Here is a 24637-nt window from a genome sequence, read left to right as displayed (position 1 = left end):
ATTTTCAGAGAATTTTTATGTTTTTAAATTATTGCTCAACTACTCACAGGAACGAGATCATTGGCAGGAAAAACTCATTGCCATTTTGTAGTCATTCACAGGACCCTCAATTTAGAACTAGATGGTCATCTAGTCCAATGCTGCCATTTTATAGATGAGGAACCCGAGATCCAGAGAGGTGTCCAAGACCATACAGGTAATAAGTCTCAAAGGCAGATTTGTACCCAGGTTCTCTGGCTCCAGAGACAGTAAATTTTCCCCCACAGAGTTTGCCAAGTGTTTTACATACCCTTTGTTTTTCAAACAACCCCATTTTATAGATGAGGAAACTGAGGCTGGGAGAGTTAAGTGACTCTTTTAGGATTACAGAGTTTATAAATGATGGAGCCCTTGGCATTCTGCCCAGTCCATCATGCTTATGCCAGTGAACAGGACGATCTGGGTGGCCGGCTCAGAGAGAAGAGCACCACCTGCTGTTGGTCTGAGACTAGGTAGGATTAGGGAAGCTGATTCTATTCAATGCAACAAGTTTCCTAAGAATTTATCTTATATAAGACCAAAGAGCTGATACAGGTTCTAAGGGACACAGTGATTAGTAAGATACATAAATCAGAGGCATGATCCCTGCCCTTCCAAAGCTTACTGTCTCATAAGGCTCAAGTGACATCATGAATAAGGGTATTTCCTGACTTAACAGGTCAATTGGGCCAATCAGAACTTATTAAGTTCCACCCTGGCAAAAGTCACTTAAAGATTCATTGCCTCAGTTTCCTCATCTGAAAAAATGAGGGAATTTGTCTAGATGGCTCCTGAGATCCTTAATGTTCCTGGAACTTCAGGGAATTGCAGAATCTCAAAACTGGAAGGGAACTCCTAAATGACCTCATCCATTTTTTTCTAGCTAGTAATCCTCTGTAACATCCCCAATAAGTGATCATCCAAGTGATCTTCTGCTTGAAGATTTGTATTGAGGGAAAACATGTTACCTCTCCCCTCCCAGGCAGCTCCCTCCACCATGACATAATCCTAATTGTTGAGAAGTTTCTCCCTGAATTTAATCCAGCCCTGCCTTTTTGTGATCTCCACCCAGCTATAGCATACAAATAACTTGCATTTACCAAGTTTCTGGCCAAAGGAGCTTCTCACTTCATCAGTTTGCGAATTTGCTCATTTAGTTTTTTGTTATCAAGTGTTAGCTCACCAGCATGACTGCATTTAGAGTCTGGGAGACCTGGGGAGAAGTCCTAGCTCAGATCTGGATTCAAGTCTGGCAAATGACATCTGCTGGCTGTGGGACTCTGGGCACTCAATGTCTCAGTATCCCTTCTTCTTGACTTCCACACCCCATCAACTTCTGAAGACTCTAAGCTGCAGAACAGGGGCCAATCTACACTGATAGAGGGAATTTCCTTACTGGGAGTTCCTAGCATTAATGAGATATCAGGTTGGTCCTTTCTTTCCCCCCAAATAGAACCTTTTAGGTGGTTGGAATGGCTTGTGCTAGAAAAGTGAGTAGATAGGGAAGTAGCAGGTATGTTCAGGCAAGAGCAAACAGGATACTTTGGCTGGAGTGGAAAGTTAGGAAAAATGATCCGTGTAAGATAAAACCAGAAGGGTTGACAGGACCAGATTGTAAAAGGCTTGAATGCCTATACAAGGCAGAGTGAGAAAGAAACTAGAAACAGAAAGACCAGATAGGAAGTAATTAAAGTAATCCAGGTATGAAGTCACGGGATCAAGATCTGGAAAGGGCCATACAGGCCATCAAGCCACAGAGTTAGCTTCAAAAGGGATCTTGGGGAGGGCCATTTAGATCAACTACTGATTTTACAGATGAGAAAACCAAGGCCCAGAAAAGTTAAAAGTGACTTGCCAGTGAGCATTGCTGTGCTTACACATAATTTTGAACATTCTTAATAATAATAATAATAATAACTGGAATTTATGCAGCCAATTAATCTGAACTCCACAAAAACAAACAAATAAACAACAACAACAACAACAAAAACTCCACAATCCTATGAGAGAGAAATTATGGCTATTACTACCTCTGAGGAAACTGAAGTTCAGAGAAATCATTAATTTGTTTATGGTCACGAAATAAATCTACCCAGGTCTTCCTGACTCCAAATCTAGTGCCTGATCCATTATATCATGCTACTTCATAAATGATAAAGTTCATTAAAATGCTTTTTATTTCTGCCAGCTTCAAATTTTGAGCCAACACTCTGCATCTAAGAACATTTGTGATCTGGGTTGGATGCTTGCTTTGGTTGGGGGACCACCTAGCTGTTCAGGCACATGGTACTGCTTCATCCTACCCTGGAAACAAAGCACAGGTTATGTCGGATTATAGATCTGTTTGATGTGGAAGGGGAAACACCAGAATCCCAAGGGGACAGTGTCAATTCTGAAGGAGAAGTTCTTCTGAACTCTGTAAGATGATCCCCGTTCTAGCTGTAGGGTTTTATATTTCCGATGATGTTAGCTGGGTCTCATTACTCTCCATGGTGAGGTGAGGTTGGAACATGATATCTGAACATGGTGCCAGTCTCCTCAGATCTGTAAACAAGGAAGATTCATTAGCACATCTATCAATTGAGATTTTTATCACACTTTTACTGACAACTTGAATCATGTGTTGGCTAGAATGAAGCTTTGCTGACTTTGGAATCATTTGGTGCCAGTCAGGCTATTGTCACGTGTCTCCATAGCTGTTTGGAGACCTAGACTCAAGTAGCATTTTTAAATGCTGATATTAAGGCCAAGGGTCTCACTTAAAGAGGTCATTCTTCCTCAAAGAACCATAAATGGAACTTATATTAATGAATTTGCTAATTGTTCTTCCTTTCAGTTCACATCAATTCCCAGTCTTTGGTGTCGAGTCATGATTATAGAGCAATTGATCATCCAAGCACCTTTTACCTCTTGCTCCTGATTTTTGATAGCTTGCTATTTTTAGGAGTTCACCAAAGAACAAACACAGGAACAAGAGAAATTAAAATTATAACAGCTCATTTTTGCCCATTATTAGAAGTCTGGGGAATGATTTTACTCAGAGAAGAAATTGGAGACACTTAACTTAAATGATTATTAGATGAATTTGTAGACCTGCATCATTCCTTGGTTTTCATTATTAAAGGAAGTAATCTCCTTTTTTGGCAGCATCTCCTTTTTTGAAAATTATATTTATTATACTAGAATCAGGTGCAGATGCTTTAATTTCGGGTATTGCTATCATGCTTAGGAGATTCATGGCAGTTCTTATAGATTCTCCACTTCTTGCCAGGAAGTTAGACCCCAAAGAACAGCATTTTTGTTAATTCTTGCTTCATTTGTCTAGTTTCTTTCCTATATAATGATTCTTCAGTAATAATAATATCAGAATAGCTAGTATTTATATAGTGCTGTAAGATTTGTGAAGCATCTCAGGTTCTTTATAAAATCAGGGGAATAGACTTCTTGGTTTCTGAGACATAGGTCTAAAGCAAGTTCCTCAACCTTCAGGACCCTCAGTTTCTTCCTCTGTAAGATGAGAACACCGGACCATATGATTTTTGAAGTTCCTTTTAGCTCTATATCTGTGATCTGAGTTCCTGTGTTCCAGATTTAACCATATTTTAACCAAAGAAATTTGGTTGAGAATCCTTTCCAATTTCTCATGTATTACCATTTTTTCCTCACAAGATGGCAGTAAATACTTTATTGTCTTCCATGGCAGTTCATGATCTTGGTGGTAGTTCCACTTTTGGAATAAATGTTCATTCTGAGACTATTATCCACTTTTAACCAGAACAACAACAAAGAAAATATTCAGTATTCTGTGTAAATCCAAATAGCCAAACATCTCAATCTTTTCCTTCCAGATATGAAGTTGAATTTGCACAATCACTTGTAAAACCATAAGTCTAATTATATGCCAACTATGTGCTTTCTGGGGTTTTAGTTAAACTAAACATTAACCAGTTCTCTAAGTTAATAATAAAAGTGGAGAATCACATGAGTTTTCCCTTACTGGAGGCCTTTAAATGGAGGCTGGATGATCATTGGTTGGAGGTATGGTTGAGGTCAGTGTTGGTCATGGAAAGAGTTAGTCTAAATGACCTCTGAGCAAGTATCCAACTCTGACATTTCTTGATAATTTCTAATATATAAGATTACAGTTCTAACATTAAAAAACAAATGCTTTTAGAACACTTTAGTTTAAGAGAACACTTTTCCAGGGCAGTTAGGTGACACAATGGATAGAAGTTGGCCCTGGAGTCAAGAGGATCTGAATTCAAATCAGATCTCAGATACTTGACACTTAATAGTCGTGTGACTTGGGAAGGTCATTTAACCCCAATGCTTTCCCCCCCCCGAAAAAGGCCCCTCACAGAATGTGGGTATGGTGGAGGGGAAAGGAACAATTATTTATTAAGCACCCTGCTATATAAGCACTTTACGAATATCTTGATAATAGGAAGCAGAGGAGAAAGCAACCTCTGAGGTTATGGATCCTCAAATCTTAAAATTCTAGTGTTAAAAAGGATCTCAGAGTCCATCTTGTCTTCCATACTTTAGTGAAAATCTCTACTACATCATGCCCGAAAAGAGTTCATCTACTCTTTGCTTATAGATGTCCAATCAGAGCTACCATTTAATTTCCTGAGCATTCTATTCCTCGCTGGGACAACTATCATTGTTAAGGAGTTTTTACTAACTGAATCTAGCACAGGGTACAATATAGACCTTTAATACATATTTGTTGGCTGATTTATTAGCATCAAAGCTAAATTGGCTTTTCAACTTCTAGTTTTGCCTTATGAGGCCAAAAGGAACAAATAAAACCTTTCTTTCCAAAAATGGCCCTTCAAATACTGAACTGCAGCTAACATGTCTGCCTCCTACTGCAATCCCAGTCTTTTCTTCTCCTTCCACTCAAATTCATGTTGGTAACTCAAAGCCCTTTATCATCCTGGTAGCCCTCTCCAGCTTATCAACGTGCTTTCTAAACTGTGGCAATCAGAACCCAGAATATGGCAACTCCAGATGAAGTCTAAATAGGGAAGAGAATATCATCTCCTTCCTCCTGGAAGCTGTGTTTCTCTTGTGGCAACCTAAAATTGAATGAGCTCTCTTGGGTGCCATATTGCATCTTGTCCCATGCCATCATTTGACAGACAAGAAGCTAAATCCAGAGAATCAAAATGACTTCTGCCCGGTGTGCAATAAATCAGTGGCAAGAGCTGGAAGTCTAAAATTTAGCTTCAGCTTTTTATACTGTGATATCTCCCATGAACACAAACTGGTTAGAATCCTGTTCTAACATGTCTAAATTCATCTTTCTTAGGGGAGACTGTAGACCTCATTCCAGCTGTGAAAAAGCAGAGATAGAAACTAATAAATATCCTCATCTAGTCTATTTTGAAGACACAAGAGAAATGGTTATGCAAGCTTGGACAAGAAGATAATTTCCTTTTGTATGACTAATGTTGTTACATCTTAAAGGCAACCCTAACTATTTTGCTAGTGTTCCAAAAAATAGCTTCTAAATTGCTTTACATAAATTAACTCATTTGAATCTCCCAACAACCCTGGCAGATGGGTACTATTAATGTTGTGAATTCCCAAATAGAAGAATGGATTGTAGTGGAGAAGGGTGAAGAGAAAGGATGGAATTGTAACCATCTAGCTTGCATGAGGATGAATAACTCTTCTGTAATAATAGCAATAACAAACAATATTTACCCTTTTGCCATTAGATTGTAAATTCCTTGAGGGTAGGAACCATATTTTGCCTTTCTTCATATTCCCAGTGTGTAACACAATGTCTGGTACATAGCAGAAGCCTAATCAATATTGATTGATTGATTGACTTATTATTTCTTTGGTGTGGGAGACTTCTGATGAGAGAACGCTAGTTTCTATGACTACATATTGACACCAGTCTGAAATTTATAGTAGACAGTTGCTTGGGACTTTGAAGAAGTAAAGTACGGTCACCCAGATAGTCTCAGAAGTGGGACCTGATGATTCAGGCTAATTCCAATAGACTTGTGATGGAGAGGGCTATCTGCATCCAGAGAAAGAACTATGGAGACCAAATGTGGATCACAGTATAGTATTTTCAACATTTTTGTTGTATTTTGCTTGCTTTTTTCTCTCTCTCATTTCCCCCCTTTTTTGATCTGATTTTTCTTGTGCAGTATGATAAATGTGGAAATACATATAGAAGAATTGCATATGTTTAACCTATATTGGATTATTTGGTGTCTAGGGAAGGGTGCAGGGGGAAGGGAGAAAGAAAAATTTGAAACACAAGGCTTTGCAATGGAGACCAAATGTAGATTACAACATAGTATTTTCACTATTTTTGTTGTTTTTTGTTTGTTTTTTTTTCTCTGTCATTTTTTTCCCTTTTTGATTTGATTTTTCTTGTGCAGCCTGATAAATGTGGAAATATGTATAGAAGAATTGCACATGTTTAACCTATATTGGATCATTTGGTGTCTAGGGAAGGGGGCAAGGGGAAGGGAGAAAGAAAAATTTGGAACACAAGGTTTTACAAGGGTGAATGTTGAAAACTATCTTTACATGTATTTGGAAAATAAAGCTAATATTAAGAAAAAAAGAAGTGGAACTAAACTCAAGTACTCCTTACCCTATTGGGGACTCTTTTTCTATTTCTTACTATTTCTCAACCAATATAACTACCATTACACTAATGATAATAGTAATAGCAATAATAATAATAGAAATGATAATACTAATAAGGAATATTTATAAAGAGCTTTAAAGTTTGCAAAGTACCTTTAAAAAACATTTAACACCCTTTAGGGGCTCACCCAATTCTCACTACTACCACCACCACTGGCCACCCAGAGATGTGGCTTCAGGGTTCTAGGAGGTAACCCTATGGTTATCTTTTTAAACACTAGCTGTAAGCCCCTACAGGCGTGCTTCCCCTTAATCAGTCAAGAGACTGAGTTCTTTAACAAAGGCATTTATTCAAATGGTGTTACAAAGCATTTCACCAAAATATCTGGGTTGTATGCAACCAGAAATACACTCAGAGTCCCCCAGGGAGAAGATGGACCACTTGCTCGTTTTACAATGGTAGCGAGGGACACGTGTAAGAACCACAATCTCAATTCCTGAATTGCAGATCCCTCCATGATTTTTCTTCCCCACAGAAGAGTCTGGGAGTCATCCTCCCACTCATGATGGGAGGTCCAATCCAGTTCTGAGCTGGACCACACTCTGTGCTTGGCTGGCTTATATAGATGAATGCTTAGGTGCAAGGCGCGAATGCAGTCCATACTTTTTTAGGTAGGTTCATGGTCTTGCTGATCATCTCATAAGCAATGAAGGCATTCAAGCCTCCCACCCTTCTCAGTTTAGGCAATATTTATTTTGCATCTAAAAGTTTTCCCATTTACTTTCAATGTTTCTATCATTTAGCCTCCGTACTCTGGTCCACATTCTCATTACCTCATAGCTGGACTAATGCTGTAACCTTATGTCTGGTATCCTTGCTTCAAATCCTTCCTCATCCTATTCCATTGTTTCACTCTGCTCCCAAAGTAATCTTATGAAAGATTATTCAGGTCTAACCATGTCACTTCCCTACTCTATAAACCCTAGTTGCTCCTCCAGGAGCAAGTAGAAAATGATCTTTTTGGCTTTTAAAGCCTTTCTGATGTTGGCCCTTTTCTTCCTTTCTATACTTTGGGACCTTCCACGTATTCTGTGCCCCAGTGACACTGGTCTCCTTATTGTCCCTCATATGCGACATTTTATCTAATGATTTCATGCCTTTTCACTTGTGACAGCTCATCTCCAACTCTTAGCTTCTCTGGCTACTTTCCAGACTGAAGTTAAATTCTGCCTTCCACCTTTTTCAATTCCCCTCCCTCCTAGTGCCTTCCCCCTGAAGTTATCTCTAATTTGTCCTGATATGTCTTAATTGTACATAGGTGTTTGCATGTGGTCTCTTCCATCGGAATGTGAGGTTCTTGAGGGCAAGGAGAGTGTTTTTGCCTTTTTTTGTATCCCCAGTGATCAGCACAGCCCTTAACACATGGTAAATGCTTAGTAAATACTTGTTGCCTGCCTTAACTGCTTCTCATTTCTATGGAAAACATGAAAATCCCCATAAAATTATGAATATGTTTCCTCTCTTGTCACAGGAGGTCGAGGAAAAGATGGCGCTCCAATCATAACCTTCCCTGAGTTTGCAGGTTTCAGCGAGATCCCTGATGAAGATTTCCTGAATGTTGTGACCTACTTGACCAGCATCCCCAGGTAAGCAGGATGCTCTGATCTGATCCTTTCCTAGACTCTTCCCTCCTGTGTCTGTCTGTCTGTCTGTCTGTCTCTCTTTTCTTCCCCATCAGTACATTTCTGATGAATGGGCTGCTTATTTCAATGAAGGAGATAAAATCAGACCTTGGGACTCGAGAGAGAATAGAATCTAAAAACAGTCATTTTGAACAAGTGTTTATGCCTAAAATGACATATTTAGAACTAGACTAGAACAAATTAGGACCACACAGCTTTTACACCTCTGAGATGAAATTTTATATAGTCCTCTTGACTCCAGGTCCATTATCCTATCCAATATATCATACTACCTTCCTATTCTAAAGGCAGCATGATATAGTATGTAGAAAACTTAATTTTGAAGCCAGGAGAGACTTGGATTCCAATTCTGATTTTGACATTTGAAAGCTTTATGACTGAGAAAGTCATTTAATGTTTCTGAAGCTGTTTCCACATCTATAAAAAGGGGATTACAGTACTGCCACTATCTCTGCCCTAAGTTTATTTGGAGTAGGGAAGAATGAACTTTGCAGAGCTTAAAACATTATAAAAATGTTCATCTGGGATACTTGCCCTAAGACTAAGGTGAGCTTTGGCAAAAGGGTAATTTCTTTTTACAAATACTGTAAATGTTTTATGAGAAACAATATTGAACACCCATTCATGCAAGCAGCTTGATATTTGCTTGATTACAATTTATATTTAATTTAATAAATTTGTATTTAAATTCATTAATTTGAATGTGTAAAATGTCTTAACATTTTCTCACTTATTCCAGATCACTCTTCGTTTTTCCTCATATGACTAGTTACTATGGATTACTCCATTTTTCTGGGTCTGCTTTTTCTCTTTTTGTTATCTCATAAAGATCTTCCAAGGTTTTAGTTCCATTAATGTCCCATGATTTATTTCATCATTTCCTTATTGTGAAACATTTAGGTGGTTCTTAGAGACTTGTGGGTTTTTTTCCAATTATATAAAACAAGGACTTTTTTAAAAAATACCTGACTTATTTTGGTAGTTGTTATTGTTTTTAATAACATTATCGAAGTCCATTTCAAACAATAGAACTATTGGTTCAAAGAATGTTATTATTTATTGTGAACTACTAATTTGCTCTCCAGAAAGATTCTCCAATTTTTCAATTCTATCTCTAATGAATGACAACCTTTTCCCCTCCAAAATCCTACCAGATTTCAGATTCTTTGTTTTTGTTATTTTCACAAAGTTGATGGTTGTGAAATAGTACCTCAAAGATGCTTTTATTTACATGTTGTATCTCCTAGTAGAGTATAAGCTCTTTGAGGAAAGAGGTGTTTTTGCCTAGCTCCTTTGTTTGTTTGTTTTGTTTTTGGACTGCACTGAATTTCACTTTTTTTTTTCAATGAGGGAACTCTCTCTGCCAGTGTCGATCAGCAAATATTGTGTAACTTCTTGTTTTAGAAGAAGTTACCTGTAGTCTTTCAGATTTGAAGAGAAACCAGTATTTGCCAGATGTGGGACTTGAACTTAGGTTTCCTTTGCTCATTATGCCTTTCCTTCCTTCTATACGGTAGTCCCTTAATAAGTGCTTGTTGAGTTAATTGAATTGACTGATTTATCTGTTAGTTGGTTAAGTTGGGGCTTATATATATTAATATCTATATATGGGGAAATATATAAATATCTATATATGGAAAGGGAAAGAGAGAGCTAGAGAGAAGGAGATACACACAGAGAGAGAAGAGAAAGAAAGGGGGAGAAAGAGAAAGAGAGAGGAACAAAGGAGGAAGAGGGAAAGGAGGAGAGAGGGACAAAAAAGAGAGACATAGAGAAGACAAAAAGAGAGAAGAGAAAGAGAGAGAAAAAGAGAAAAAGAAAGAGAGGGAGAGAGAAAGAAAGAGAGATGCTTTCTTGCTTAGTTGGTAAGCATTTTGTTTTTTCTTGGAATGACATTTGTCTTTGAAGAAAAATCAGTTCATAATTCTATTTATTGTGATCATCTCTTTCCCCCATCATTCTCTTTTATTTCCCATCTACGCTTCATTCTGCCATCTTGGCAAGAAAAGTGGGGGTAAAGGAGGGAACCTGAGATAGGGAAATTGGAGTGATTTGTTTCCAGTTTTCAATTGTGTCTAGATCAGAATAGATGCTGTGACTAGTTTCATGAGTTCATGGATTCGTGGCACTCCGGAAGACTGGCTCATATGTCCCCGTGGTGTCTGTAAGATACTATGTTCTAAAGTCAGTGGGAGCAGGCTCTGGACCCCAGAGGAACCACTCCGCTCAGGCTTTCACTCCACAAACATTTATTAAATGCCTGCTCTGTGCTGTGCCCCATTCTGGATCCTGGGGGGAAGATGTTCCTTCATTACAAAGAGGGTGTTATATTGCTGGCCAGCCTCTCCCCACTGGCACAGAACCCGGTTGAGGATCATAAGTTTAGGGCTAGAGGAAAGGGACCTTAGAGACAATGTAGTCCAACCTCCTTGCTTTACATATGGGGAAACTAAGACCCAGAGAAGTTTTAAAAAGCTCTACACTGAGAGGATCAGAGTTCTCAGGGACAGGGAGGAGACTTTGGACTCTTTTGACCTCACTTGGAGTACTGGGTTCAGTTCTAGACATCAATTTTTTTTCCCACTGGCAAAGATCATAAATCATAGAATCATAGTTTGTGGAAGAAATTCAGAGATAGTGATTCTTAATAGATGCTTGTTGAGGAAACTGAGACCCAGAAACACAGTAGGTGCTTAATAAATGCAGAAGGCCCTTGTGCTCATGCCATATGAGGATTGCTTAAAGGGGTCAGACATATTTAATTTGGATTGGGGGAACATGAGAGCTTCCTTCAAGAATCTGAAGGTAACTATCTTGCGGAGGAGGGATAACCCTTATTTTCTTTGGTTCCAGAGGGCAGAACTTGGAGCAGTGAGTAGAGTTGCAAGGAGAACAATTTAGGCTCAATGTCAGGAAGAACTTCTTAAAGTTAAGGCATCTATGTAGCAACTGACCTAGAGTCAAGAAGACCTGAGTTCAAATGTTGCCTCAGACTCTTACTAGCTCTGTGACCCTGGGCAAGACACTTAGGCTCTGTTTGCCTCAGTTTCCTCATCTGTAAAATGAGCTGGAGAAGGAAATGGCAAAGCACTCCAGTATCTCTGCCAAGAAAACCCCAGGAAGGTCACAAAGAGTCAAACGTGACTGAAATGACTGAACAACAATAACAATCAGGGATATAAAAACTCAAAAGAAAAAAGGTATCCTTAAGTAGCGAGATATTATGGGATATTGGAGAAAGGGTGGATTTTTATTTGTTCATTTAAAAAAGAGGGAGTACACACCTACTCTGTATCATGTGCTGCATTTTGGTAGGAAGATCTGAGAGAGGATGTTATGTGAAAATAAGGATATGAGCACAGGCAGGAAGGTGGGAGAGTAAAATAGATCAAATTTCAGAGTAAAAAGAGATCCCAGTGGTAACTCACTCCAGTATGTGATGTGATGGGGAAACCCTGGCTCTGGGATCAGAGGAGCTGAGTTCAAATCCTGCCTTACTCTCTGGGTGACCTTGACCAAATATTTTCCCTTCATTTTCTGGGTCTTCTTCTCTGAAATGAGGGGACTGGGGACCAGAGCCTCTAAATCAACCCCAAATTTGCCTTTCTATAATTTTCACCACTGTTCCTCTGGCCAAACAGAAATGGTCTACTCTTTCCTTCCCTGTGATTCTTAATAGATGCTTGTTGTTGCTGCTCCTTCATCCCTTCATCTTCTTCATCTTTCATGAAGAAACCTAGAATCTTCTCATCCACATCCTAACTTTTCCTTTATAAGCAAAACACTCCCACTTCTTCTAACTGATCCTCCCAGGGCATCCTCCTTTGGACCTATTCCAGTTCATGGATATCCTTCCTAAGATGTGAATTCTAGGACTGAGCTTGTGCATGCCTAAAGCAGATTCATAACTGGTGATTTCTTGGAAATGCCTAGGAGTATCTGGACTACCTTTGCACATTTTGACTCACAGAGAGCTTAGGATATGCTTTTAAAAAAAACCAGATTTTTTTCCACATGAACAGTCTTTCCACTAACTCCCACTATCTTTTGTTGTGAAATTGCTATTTCCCAACTATTCAGATATACAGGCATATCGGGAAAGGAAAGAGCCAGAGCAATCAGAGGTGATTCATTAACTGAAATAAGGATGTCAGGAGGAAGAACTGATTTAGCCTAGAAGTGATTTTATTCAAGTTCCCTGTGCCAAGGGAATGTCCAGGTAGAAATGCCCAGTGTGGGGCAGTAGATGATAGAACACTGGCTCTATAGTGACTCTGGGCCTGTCATTTAACTTCAATTGTCTCCCCCCCAAAAAATAATAATAAAGGAAGCAAGGGAAAGAGAGAGGAAGGAAAGATAGAAAGAAAGAGAGAGGAAGGGAGGAAAAAGGAAAGGGAAAGGGGAAGGAGGGAGGGAGAGAGATAGATAGAGAAAGACAGAGAGACAGAGACACAAAAACAGAGAGAGATGCCCAGTGGACAATTGGAAGGTAACCAGAGATCCACATGTGTTCTGGAACTTTTACAGGGAGCTCTCCCTCTTAATTCTGATGCCTTCTTTGTGTTAAATATTTCCTATTTACTCCATCTATAGCTTGCTGTGTATATATTTGTTTGTATCTCTCCCCTTCCCCCTTTTGGACTGTAAGCTCACTGAGGGCTACCAGGAGTCCTCAAACTTTTTAAATAGTTCACTGTCCCTCAGACTGTTGGAGGGCTGGACTATAGTAAAAACAAAAACTTTGTTTTGTGGGCCTTTAAATAAAGAAACTTCATAGCCCTGGGTGAGGGGGATAATAGTCCTCAGCTGCTGCATCTGGCCCATGGGCCGTAGTTTGAGGACCACTGAGACTGTCTGCCTTTTTTTTACATCCCGGCACTTAATAAGTGCTTCTTGATTGACTGAAAGCATGAGATATTGACTACATATAGAACCTATATTGTATTGTTTGCCATCTCAAGGATAAGGAAGGGGAAAGGAGAAAAGAAAGGGAGAAAGGGAAGAATTTGGAATTCAAAAATTTAGAGAATGAGTGTTAAAATTTATTTTACATATAATTAAAAAAGAATAAAAGAAACAAAAAGAAAAACAAAACAAAGAGAAAGCAAGAGAGATTAGAGGAGTTAACTGGAGGGGAGTTGTTATAGAGCCGGAAGAGAAGCAGAATATATCCATTCTTCCACCGATTCATCCATCCACCTATTCCACAAGTAGGTACTAAGTGCCAACCACAAGCATGGTGTGGGGCTGAATATACAGTCATAAAGGGGTCCTGGTTCTTGCCTTCAAGGAACTGATAACCCAGTAAGGGAAAGGATCAAAAATTGGGGATATGGATTCATTGAAGCTTGCACAGGAATGCCTCAAGCACCCTTGCACACTGTGGGCTATCTAGATATAGATGTGGGGGTACAGTTGAGCCATAGGACTATTTATCCCTATTTTCTATCTTAGTCATAGATTCATGTGGTGTCATCGAGTCCCATCTCCTCCAAATGCTTGAAATCAACTTTGCATAATAATAGAAAAAGTAATTCTTTCTTCTCTAGGCTGGTGACTTGAGCTATACCTTATCAACTCTTTATTAAATAACTCTGGTTTTAGTCCAATCCCACACAAAATCTGCCCTTTTCTGGCAAGGACTAGGAAACTTTTAGGTTAGTGGCATGCAGGAGAAATACACTTCAAGTTTATTGTTAGGCAGAGTTATGATGATTTGCTTACAGGGAATCCTCTGTAATGAAAAGTTCTGTAAAACAAATTTTTTTTCTGCTATTTGTTCATATAATAGTCACATTTTAAAATAAAAGGATGTGAAAACTCCAGGATTATTTATTACATAACAATAAGTATACAAATAGTTCAATTAATTTTAAAAAACGGAATTAAGAGAATATAACTTAAATAATTAAATTATTGACTTAAATATATATATTTAAAATATAACGTAACAGGACCAAATAATTTTGGTAATGTAATTAATTATTCATTAAACTGCTTTTGACTTGGTTTGTCTAAAGTTCTGAATTAACATGCCTGGTCCTTCCAGTGTTAAAGGGGGATGTTCTGAGGTCGAGATAAGATCGAGATAGAGGTGGTATGGAGAACAGAGAGCCCTAGCTTGGCTAGATTGCAGAGCATGAGAAAGGAGAGTAATATCTGAAGAGATTGAAAAGATAGGTTGGGGCCAGGCTGTACGGTGTAGGACTTTGCAAACAAAGCACTTTATATTTGATTCTATCAACGTTGAAGCTGATCACTCATGACTTGGTTCATTGCATATCTCAGGCTGTCTTTTTCTCCTCCATCCCCATTATCCTGGAAAGTACACAGTGAACAGGAGGCACAGCTGAGAAGGAAGCTGCCTGTGTATTCAAGATTTATTGGGGAGGAAAATCTGGAACCAAATCTGATGGGTAGAGAGTATGATGAAGGGAGGTGAAAAGTAGGCAAGTTGTAGGTGAAGATGTTGGGACAGCACCAGAATAGTGTTTGCATCCCTTGTTTTTAATGAGGAGAAAACTTAATTTGCTTATACCCTAGATCTGGAGAAAAGTTGGCCATTGTCTACCAGTTTTAAGAGAAAAGGGAACAAAACTCTAACAGAGGGAGCTATTGCTTCCCCTTTTACTGTAGTCCTTTATTTTTGTAATTGAGCTTTTTATTTCTTCCAGGAACAATTGGGGGGGCTTCCTCTAGACAGCTAGTTACTATCTGTTGCATAATTTGTCAGGTTATACCCGAGTAAACTAGAGACGACTCATTTTGAAGTCAGAAGACCAAGGGTTTAGTTAGTTTCTCTTCTGCTTTTCACTTTCCTGAACATCAGTTTTTCCCATCTGTCAGATGGGAATGAAGTGGGTAGAATTTATAAAATCCATCTCACTGATTGTTATGAGGAAAGAATTTTGGGTATTGTAAAGCTTGAGTCCCACATAAAAGACCCTCTCTGTTAATTTCAAACTCTCAGTCTTTAGTTGTGTTAATGACACAGTGATTAATATTTCTGAGAGGTGACATTTAAAAAAAATAAATTTAATTGATGCTCATTTTAAAATTATTATTGTTACAGGGAGTAATTGTAGGAAATGCTTGTTTCCCTCCTAACTATTCCCTCAAGATAGTCCCTTTGTAACAAAGCAAAATTAAATTCTCTCTCTCTCTGTATTTTCTCTGTCTCTTTCAGTCTATTTCTTTCTCTCTGTATTTCTCTCTTTTTCTGTCTGTTTATCTATAAGAATTAAATTAAATTACACACACACACACACACACACACACACACACACACACATACACACACACACACAGCCCCTTCAGGTAACCACCTGACAGTACATACTCTACCATAGTTTCTTTTCTCTTTGGCATGAAAAGGACTTTTCAGTTGGTTAGGTTTTGACTTCCCTCTAGGGAGCTTTCTATTTGGCATATAGTTACTGTGTATGGTATTCTCTTGGTTCTGCTTATTTCTTTTTGCACCAGTCCATGACAGTCTTCCCAGTACGCTTCTTCAAAACTCAAGGTTTTTATCACAGCTCATTGAGCTTTTATTTCTCCATTTTTAGAGCTATTTCCCTTGTCCAGTTGTGTTTTCACTGTTAGACAGCTGTCCAGAAAGCAGAAATACATACTCATCGTGGCATTATTTGTCCTATTTTAAATTTATTCTCTTTTCCCTTTTCCTTTCTTCCTTCCATCCCCCTTCCTCCTTCTGTCTCTCTGTTTCTGTCTCTGTCTCTCTCTGTGTGTCTCTGGGTCTCTATATCTCTGCCTCTATCTCTTGTCTTTCTCTCTGTATATCTCTTTCTTTGTCTCTTTTTCTTTCTCTCTCTGTATCTCTCTCTTTCTCTTTCTCTGTCTCTGCCTTTCTCTGTGAATTGATTTCTCTCTTTCTCTGTATCTGTCTCTCTGTCTCTGTCTCTTTCAGTCTCTATTTCTTTCTCTCTGTATTTCTCTCTTTTTTGTCTGTTTATCTATAAGAATCAATGCATTGAACATTTTTAAAAGGAGTAGATGCTATTATTGTCTCTAATTTTTTCTTAAAATTACACCCACTTGTACACACACACACACACACACACACACATACACACAGAATATCTACACAATAGTCTCACTACAGAAATATCAGGCAGGGTGACAGAATGGAGCTATAGCTGGTCTCAGAGCTGGAAGGAGCCAAGCCTTGCTTCTGACACATGCTGTCCTGAGCAAGTCCCCTTACTTTCCTATTTTTTTAGATAACTCTTTGAGAAACTAAGAGACATGATGAGTTGGCTAATCCCTGGCCTACAGGGCCAGTCATGCAAGAATTCCCAGGAAAACCTCATCCCACTCATTTTTTTGCCAGTCTTTGGACATCCAGTGCTCTCAGCAGGAGATAAAGGATGGATTTTTGATGAACAAAAACCTTTTCTGTGCTTGCTTATTCTTCTTCAGGGATTGAAAGTATATTGTGGAAATGAGGGGCTAGATCTGGCAATATCCCATCTGAGTGCCTGGTAGCCACAGCCATCTCCTTTATCTCTCCAGAGTTCCCTGCAAATTCCCAGAGCCCGGGGAGATCCGAGCTAGATAGCCTCCCTCAGCTGGTTCTGAGGTGCCTTTGTTCCAGAGTGAGGATGCTCCCCAAGGGAAGATTAGGGAGAAATATTCCAAGTGTTAACGACACGGCCTTCAAGAGCAGCTCTTGTAGATTGGTGTCTAGGACTGGCCAACTTGCGGCTTACTTGTCCAGACTTCTCTCCCTTCCTTTCCCCGTATTCCCGGCATTCCAGTGATATCAGTCTCCTTTCTGGTCCTGACATGAAACATCCATCGCCTGACTCTGGGAATGTTCACTAGCTGCCTCCCATCCCTGGAATCCTCTCCCCCTTATCGTCTCCACTTCCTGACTTTCCCAAGTCACAGCTGAAATCCTGCTTTCCACAAGGAGACTTTCCTCCTGTTTTCCTCTGAGATTTTCCATAGGTTAAGTTCTGCCTCCTGTGAAGAGGTTGAGATGTCTTAGGTGGTTGGCCCAAGGGGAACACCAGCACCCTTAAGGGTAAAGCTGGATGTATTTTGATTTTACTCTCTTCTAGAACAGCAACTTGTTCAAGTCTTCCATCAAAGCAGCCAGGTTTCCTGTTCACTTGAGGGATTGTGGGTGGCTGGATGCCTAGAAGAAGGATATGGAAATGGTCCAACGGGTCCCTGACTTCTGCCTACTGAGAGCTTCTGCTCTCTGTCCTTTCCCCATTCTGGAGACTTGTACTGTCTCTACCTCCTTTTTTTAAGCCCTCAAACTGTCTGAATTTTCTCTTGGCCAGCCCTAGCCTAAGGTTCCTCACTGAAAATAGGAGAGGGAAGGGGGGAAAGAGAGTGGAGAAGGAGGAGGGAGTGACAAAGTGGATAGAGTACCACCAGCTCTAGAATCAGGAGGACCTGGGTTAAAATCTGGCTTTAAGACACTTAACACTTACTGGCTGTGTGACTCTGGGCAAGTCACTCAAACCTGATTGAAAGAAAGAAGAAGGCAGGGAAGGAAGAAATAAAGGAGGGAGGAAAGGAAGGGGAGAGAGGGAGAGAGAGAGAGAGGAGGAAGGAGGAAAAGGAGGAAGAGGAAGAAGAGGAAGAGAAAGAGGAGGAGGGGAAGAGAAGAAGAAAAGAAGGAAGGAAGAAAAAAGGAGAGAGGGAAAGAAGAAAAGAAGGATGGAAAGAAGGAAGGAAGGGAGGGAGGGAGGGAGGAAGGAAGAAAGAAAGGAAGGAAAGAAGGAAGAGAGAAACAGAGAGAGAGAAAAAAGGAGAGAAGAGAAGAGAAAAAAGAAAAGAACATAGGAGTTGGGACTGTTGTTTGGTGCCAAATATTGGAAAACAGCTTTCATGTTTCCCCAGAGCCTTCTTTCTTCCAAGCTAAACATCTCCAGTTCACAGGGCATCTGTGATCTTGAATCTCTTCCTCAATCATGTTGCCCTCCTTCCTATCTTATGAGCTTGTTTTTCATATAGTTAATTTTCCTCTGTACTGCTGGGCTGGGATATTGTGGGATTCAATGCAGGTTCTAGGCAAAGCCTACTACAAATAGCCATTTTGTGTATGGTACTTTGAGATCTGCAGAAGCTTTACATGTATTATCTTACTTGGATCTCACAACCATTTAGGAAGGTGCTATTATTATCCCCACTTTAAAGTGAGGGAACTAATATCCAAAAAGATTTAGCAACTGGTCCAACATCAAATGTCCCATAAGTGCCTGAGGTGGGATTTGAACTCAAGTCTTCCTGATATTGAATCCAGACCTCATCCGTTATGCTAGGTTCCTTTGGTATTAGTTTAAAGAGCATATATACATATATACATACATCTCTCTTTAATGTTATTTGGTATTTACCCATTAAAATTGATCTTTAAAAATGGAGTTTGTTAAAATTAAATTGCTTCAAGACATATATAAAATCTCCACAAGTGATAAACAAACAACCTTAGTTGAAACCCACTCTACAATATAAGTAGTCTTGAAAATTTCATTCTCATTTTGTGCAAAGATTCTCATTTTGTATCCCATTTACTTATAAGGAATTCTACAACACAGAAAACTCTTATAGAGGATTGATAAGAATTTTTGATTAGCTGATTCTAAGAATCCTTGTAAGTTTACAAAGGAAATTTTACAAGGTCCTTTCTTTGTACAATTACAAATTTCCCCTTTTAAAATACATAGGCAAATACTTGATTAAGACAATAACTCTAGGGTGCTGCTAGATGGTGCAGTGTCTAGAGCACGAGAGCCTGAGTTCAAATCTAGGTTTCAGACACCTAATATTTATTAGCTATGTGACCCCAGCCAAGTCACTTAACTCCAATTGCTTCACCAAAAACAAAAAACAAAAAATCCCACAATAACTCCAAATAATATAGTTAATAAGTCTATTAATTTTTGTAAGTCATAGTCAAATAATTTTAGGTGAAACTTCCTTTTATATATAGACAAAATTTGGAAGTTTATAAGTTCTTAATTACAGTGTTTCAGAATATTAAGCACATGAGCGATAGGGCTGATAGCTTCAACCTATCCATTCACTTTTTCTAACAGTAAAATTCTTAGTTTGACCACATCTACATTATAAGAGAAATTGCTTTTCTAACAACATAGCTGATGTAATTTTTTACCAAATTACACAATAGAAGAAAATTTAGAAATATAACACCATACATATATAATTTAGAAATATAACATCAGGGGTAGCTAGGTGGCGCAGTGGATAGAGCACCAGCCCTGAAGTCAGGAGGACCTGGGTTCAAATTTGGTCTCAGACACTTAACACTTCCTGGCTGTGTGACCTTAGGCAAGTCACTTAACTCCAATTGCCTCAGCAAAAAAATAAAATAAAAACACTATAAACAACATTATGTTGTTGACCAATCAGATGATCTCTAACACAGAAAATCATTCACCTCAACTTTGGCAAATATTGATCATATGTAAAAAAAACTTACAAAAAGTTATCAAGTATGAATTGATTACATCCAATAAAAAACCCAATTAACATTCATTAACCTTTCACTTATAAATTAAAACTATTCTGGGATTTCAGACATACACCAAATAAGTGGTAGATTAGTAACATCAACTAAATATATCTCATTAAATATTAACAGTTTGCAAATATCCAGAAAATATTTATTTTCTTTAAAAGTCTAATTCACGTGTAACAATATCCAGCACTTGTCAAATTTCATAATCTAGATTTAGAAATACAACACAATTTAGAAACATAGTAATTACATAGACAATAAATTTCAGGTGATACCAGTTGCATTTGCAAATTATCATTCCTAAAAACCATTAATCTTATTACCTCTGGCGTTATAAAACCGCTTTTGAGTTGTCGGGTATGGAACAATTCCATTCATTTATATAAATCATAATAATGGAGAGCTTAGCCTAGGCTATGTCCCTATGTTAAGTGCTTTGCAATCATTATGTTACTTGGATCTCCCCAAAGGAAAGGAGCAAGGGGATGATTAAAAGATGCTTTTAGATGTCTAATGGGCCTTTGCGTTGATTGGTTTGTAATTGGTCCAGTTTGGACCAATCATAGGAGCCCCAGCAGAACCCAAGGCTGTCTTTGATGAGCTCGCCAGCGCTGGCAATACTTACGGTCATCAGCCTTCTAACTTAGCTTCGGAGTGGGACTCCGGCTGCCCCGTGTCCAAGTTACGTGCCTTGAGTGGAGACCTGCCCAAGGCGGTGCTGTCTCCGACCCCACAGAAGGTTAGAGAGGAATCTCAACATCTGGACTCCAAGCTAGGATCCGGGCATTTGGGGAAGGAACTCACTCCCGCGTCAACGTCCAGGCTTTAGTTCTGTGGTTCCAAGTCCGGTTGCTGGTGGGGGGGGGGGGAATGGAGGGGAGGAGAAGAAAGGGGGAGAAAAGAAGGGGAAGAGAGTTGGGGGGGGAGGGTCCAAATTCTCCAGATTTCCATCGACCTATCGAAGTCACTTGACAGCATTAATGGCAACCTTTTTTCCCCCAGAGTTCTAAAAAAGACGCAACTGTTGGATTGGATCTGGGCGTTTATTCCTCTAAGCAAGTGGACATGGGAGAGCTTCGGGTGGAGGAGGGCAGCCAGAGGTTAAGAAGATAAAAATCGCAGAGTCGGGGGGTGCGATCTCGCGTATTGATCTTATCGGCTCCTCTCGGGGCTGGGCTCTCCCAGAACCGGGAGCTGGTTATCTGGCAGAGCCCAGAGAGTCCTGGGCTCAGTATGTCAGCCCCACGAAGAATTTCGGGTACGCTTGGTTTGATCTCTGGCGGGATAGTAAGAGCCCCAGCAGAACAAGGTGCTTAGGTAAAGTCATTAACCTTCCCATTTTTACACAGCCAAGGACGCAGAAAGGTCCCAGCCAGGACTACTGAGCTCCTTCCACGGAACTCCTCCATCATGGCTACCTTTCTCTTCCCTGTGGCATGTGGGGATTTGATCTTCCATATTGGTTCTCCCTGCCTTGTTCGTCCTATCTCCAGTCCTGGGTCTTTCCCTAACTTCTCTGATACTCTGCTCACACTTTTTCCTGGAACTACTGGGCTGATCCCGTCTCTTGGCTCAAACCCCCTTTTTTTTTGGGGGGGGGGGAAGAAGGGGGAAGAGAATATCAATCAAGATTAAGTGACTTGCTCAGATTCACACAGCGAGTAAGTCAGGTATCTGAGGTGGATTTGAATTCAGGTCCTCCTGACTCCAGGGCCAGGGTTCTATCCACTGAGCCACCTAGCTGCCCCGCCTCAGACCACTTCTTAACAAGTTCCTGACAAGGGGAAGGGAGGGAATGGAGCCAGTTATTAGAGAAAAAGGCTTGCCGCAACCTTTACCCTATAGACTTAGTATTTCATCTTTAAGGCTATGAGTCTCTCTTAAAATCAATAACACTTAAGAGAAAGAGAAAAATCAATAAAATTATACGGAAGATTTCTGGGAAAACACTTAGTCTGTATATCATTAATTATTGCTGCTGAACTCAGCAGAAAGAAAAAGCTATTGACTTCTATCTAATGAATTCATTAATTTTTTCTTTATGGATGCTGGTCTATAGGCACTGTGGATTCAATGATAACAAACCTAATCTCTTCTCTTCTCTTCTCTTCTTTTCTCTCTTTCCCTCTCCCTCCCTCCCTCCTTCCTTCCTTCCTTTTTTCCTTCTTTTCTTTCTTTTTTTCTTCCTTCCTTTTTTCCTTCTTTCTTTCTTTCTTTCTTTCTTTCTTTCTCTCTCTTTTCTTTCTCTTTCTCTTTCTTTTCTTTCTCTCTTTTTCTTTTCTTTCTCTCTCTCTCTTTCTCTCTCCGTCCCTCCCTCCCTCTCTCCCTCCGTCTCTCTCTCTTTCTTTCTTTCTTTCTCTTTCTTTTCTTTCTTTCTTTCTTTCTTTCTCTCTCTTTTCTTTCTCTTTCTCTTTCTTTTCTTTCTCTCTTTTTCTTTCTTTCTCTCTCTCTCTTTCTCTCTCCGTCCCTCCCTCCCTCTCTCCCTCCGTCTCTCTCTCTTTCTTTCTTTCTTTCTCTTTCTTTTCTTTCTCTTTCTCTTTCTTTTCTTTCTCTCTTTTTCTTTTCTTTCTCTCTCTCTCTTTCTTTCTCCCTCTGTCCCTCCCTCCCTCTCTCCCTCCGTCTCTCTCTCTCTTTCTCTCTCTTTCTTTCTTTCTTTCTTTCTTTCTTTCTTTCTTTCTTTCTTTCTTTCTTTCTTTCTTTCTTATAAAAACTGGTTTCCAAATTGCCAGGCAATCTGAAACTCAGATTGCCTTCTCATAAAGCATCAAGCAGTCTTAGTAGTAAGAATACAAACCTGAGAATCAGGAGTTTTGAGTTTTCTGCCATGTTAGCCATGAATAGTTAAATAGCCTCAAGAAATTCACTTAGCCTTTCTGACACTCAGTTTTCTTATCTATAAAATGAGTGTAAGCATTTATACCTTGGAAGTCAGTAAACACTTCAGATCAGATTTTGATTTATTGTTTTGTTCATGGCCTAAACTTAAGAGAATGATGGAGAAAATGTTAATAATGAAGATTAAACTTTAAAGTATGTCTTGAGTCTGACTCTTGAACATTCCAACACAAACTTACCTTCTATGATCCATTCCACTTTATCTCTTTAGTCCACCCTCATTTCCCCCTCTCTCATTCCTCATCCTCTACCATCCAATCATGGTGTCATGTCTTATTTTACAGCTATCACGTATCTTTGTAGTCACACCCTCCTTTTCACTCATGAGGCTACAACTCTAGTTGAGACTTTCATCACCCTTCTTAGAGTTTCTCATTTGGTTTTCCTACTTTTAATTTTTTCTCTTTTTCAATTCCTCTTTTACGTAATTGCTAAATCACCTTCCTGATGTACATAGACCTAACCACATCACTCTCAAATTCAAAATCCTTGAGTGATTCCCCTCATCTCCAGAATAAAAGAGAAGCTTCTCATTTGAGTATCTTACTGATCTCACTGTAGCCTACTTTTTCTAGGTTCACATTATTCCTTTCACAAACTCTACCTTTCACTCAGAGTCACCATCTTATTATTCCTTGAATTTAGGATCCCATCTCTCACTTTGGAAGCTTTGCACGGGGTGCCCCTGATATCTAGAATGCTCTCTTCTCACTTTTATGTCTTAGAATTCCTGGATTTAACTTGGGTCTCATCTTCCACCAGAAGCCGTTCTTAATCCTCTTAATCATTAGTGTACTTTCCCTCAGTGAATTATCCTGTATTACTTATGTTTATACACTGTATCTTCTAGTAAAAATGTAAGCTATTTGAAGGCAGGCTTTTTTTTTTTTTTTTTAAGCCAGTGACCAGCACAATGTCTAAATATTTTATTATTGTTCAGTCATTTTTCAGTTGTGTCTGACTCTTCACGGTTCCATGTGGGGTTTTCTTGGCAAAGAAACTGTAGCAGTTTGCCATTTCCTTCTTCAGTTCACTTCACAGATGAGGAAACAGAGGCAGAGGGGATTAAGAGACTTGCCCATGATAACAGTCAATAAGTATCTGAGGCTGGATTTGAACTCAGGTCCTTCTGACTACAGGTCCAGTATTCCAACCACATTGTCACTTAACTGTCCCAGCTGCTATTTCTACTCTTGCCTAATTGTAATCTACTCTTCATGTCACTCTCAGAATAATCTTTTTAATGCATACAATTTGCCATGTCAATCCTCTGATTAAAAGTCTTTATTTGCTCTTTATTGCCTTCTAGATAAAGTTCAGACTCCTCTGGAATCTGTGGCTTCCTGCCACTGGTACCATCCTTCTTCCCCAAGTTTATCTCCTAGTTTTGTTCTCCATTTGCTCAGCACCCAGATAAGGCAAGACAGAGCTCTTCTTCCTGAACCCATCCTGTTCTCAATACTTTCCCTCTTCCTCCTCCTCTTCTCTTGTTAACTTCCTCCTCATCCTTCAAAGCCCAATCCTCATATTATCTCCTCCTCCACAGATTTCTCTGCTGCTCCTGACCAATAATGACCCTCCCCTCAGATTTTCCACAGCACATCTATAACTCTAATGCATTTCCCATGCAACAGTATGTATGAGAGCCAATGTGCTCATTCCTTTTCTCCCTACAAAGCTACAAATTTTGGTGGTAGGAAATCTGTTTTGTGCAGATCTTTGGTTCTCCCCCTCCTTCTCTGACCATTCTTTCTCCATCTTCTTTGTTCATTCATCGTTCATATCAAGTCCACTAACTGCAGCTGGCCCTAGAGGCTCTGTCCTGGTCCCTCTTTTTTTCTCTCTTCACTTTCTCCCATGTTTAATTATCAGCTTCCTAAT

General features: G+C 39.4%; 1 protein-coding gene across 1 annotated transcript in view; it reads left to right on the top strand.

Moving 5' to 3' along the window:
• Positions 1–24637, top strand: part of MCF2L2 (MCF.2 cell line derived transforming sequence-like 2) — a 340912-nt gene that overhangs the window by 84201 nt on the left and 232074 nt on the right. Inside the window, exon 5 of the mRNA XM_031961125.1 lies at positions 8172–8286. Coding sequence (XP_031816985.1) covers positions 8172–8286 — 115 coding nt within the window. The remainder of the gene's footprint in view (positions 1–8171; positions 8287–24637) is intronic.

The sequence above is a fragment of the Sarcophilus harrisii genome, chromosome 3 (assembly GCF_902635505.1).
Source record: "Sarcophilus harrisii chromosome 3, mSarHar1.11, whole genome shotgun sequence".
Lineage (NCBI taxonomy): Eukaryota > Metazoa > Chordata > Mammalia > Dasyuromorphia > Dasyuridae > Sarcophilus > Sarcophilus harrisii.
Note: the sequence above shows the minus strand (reverse complement) of the source record. Positions and strands in the feature narration are given on the sequence as shown.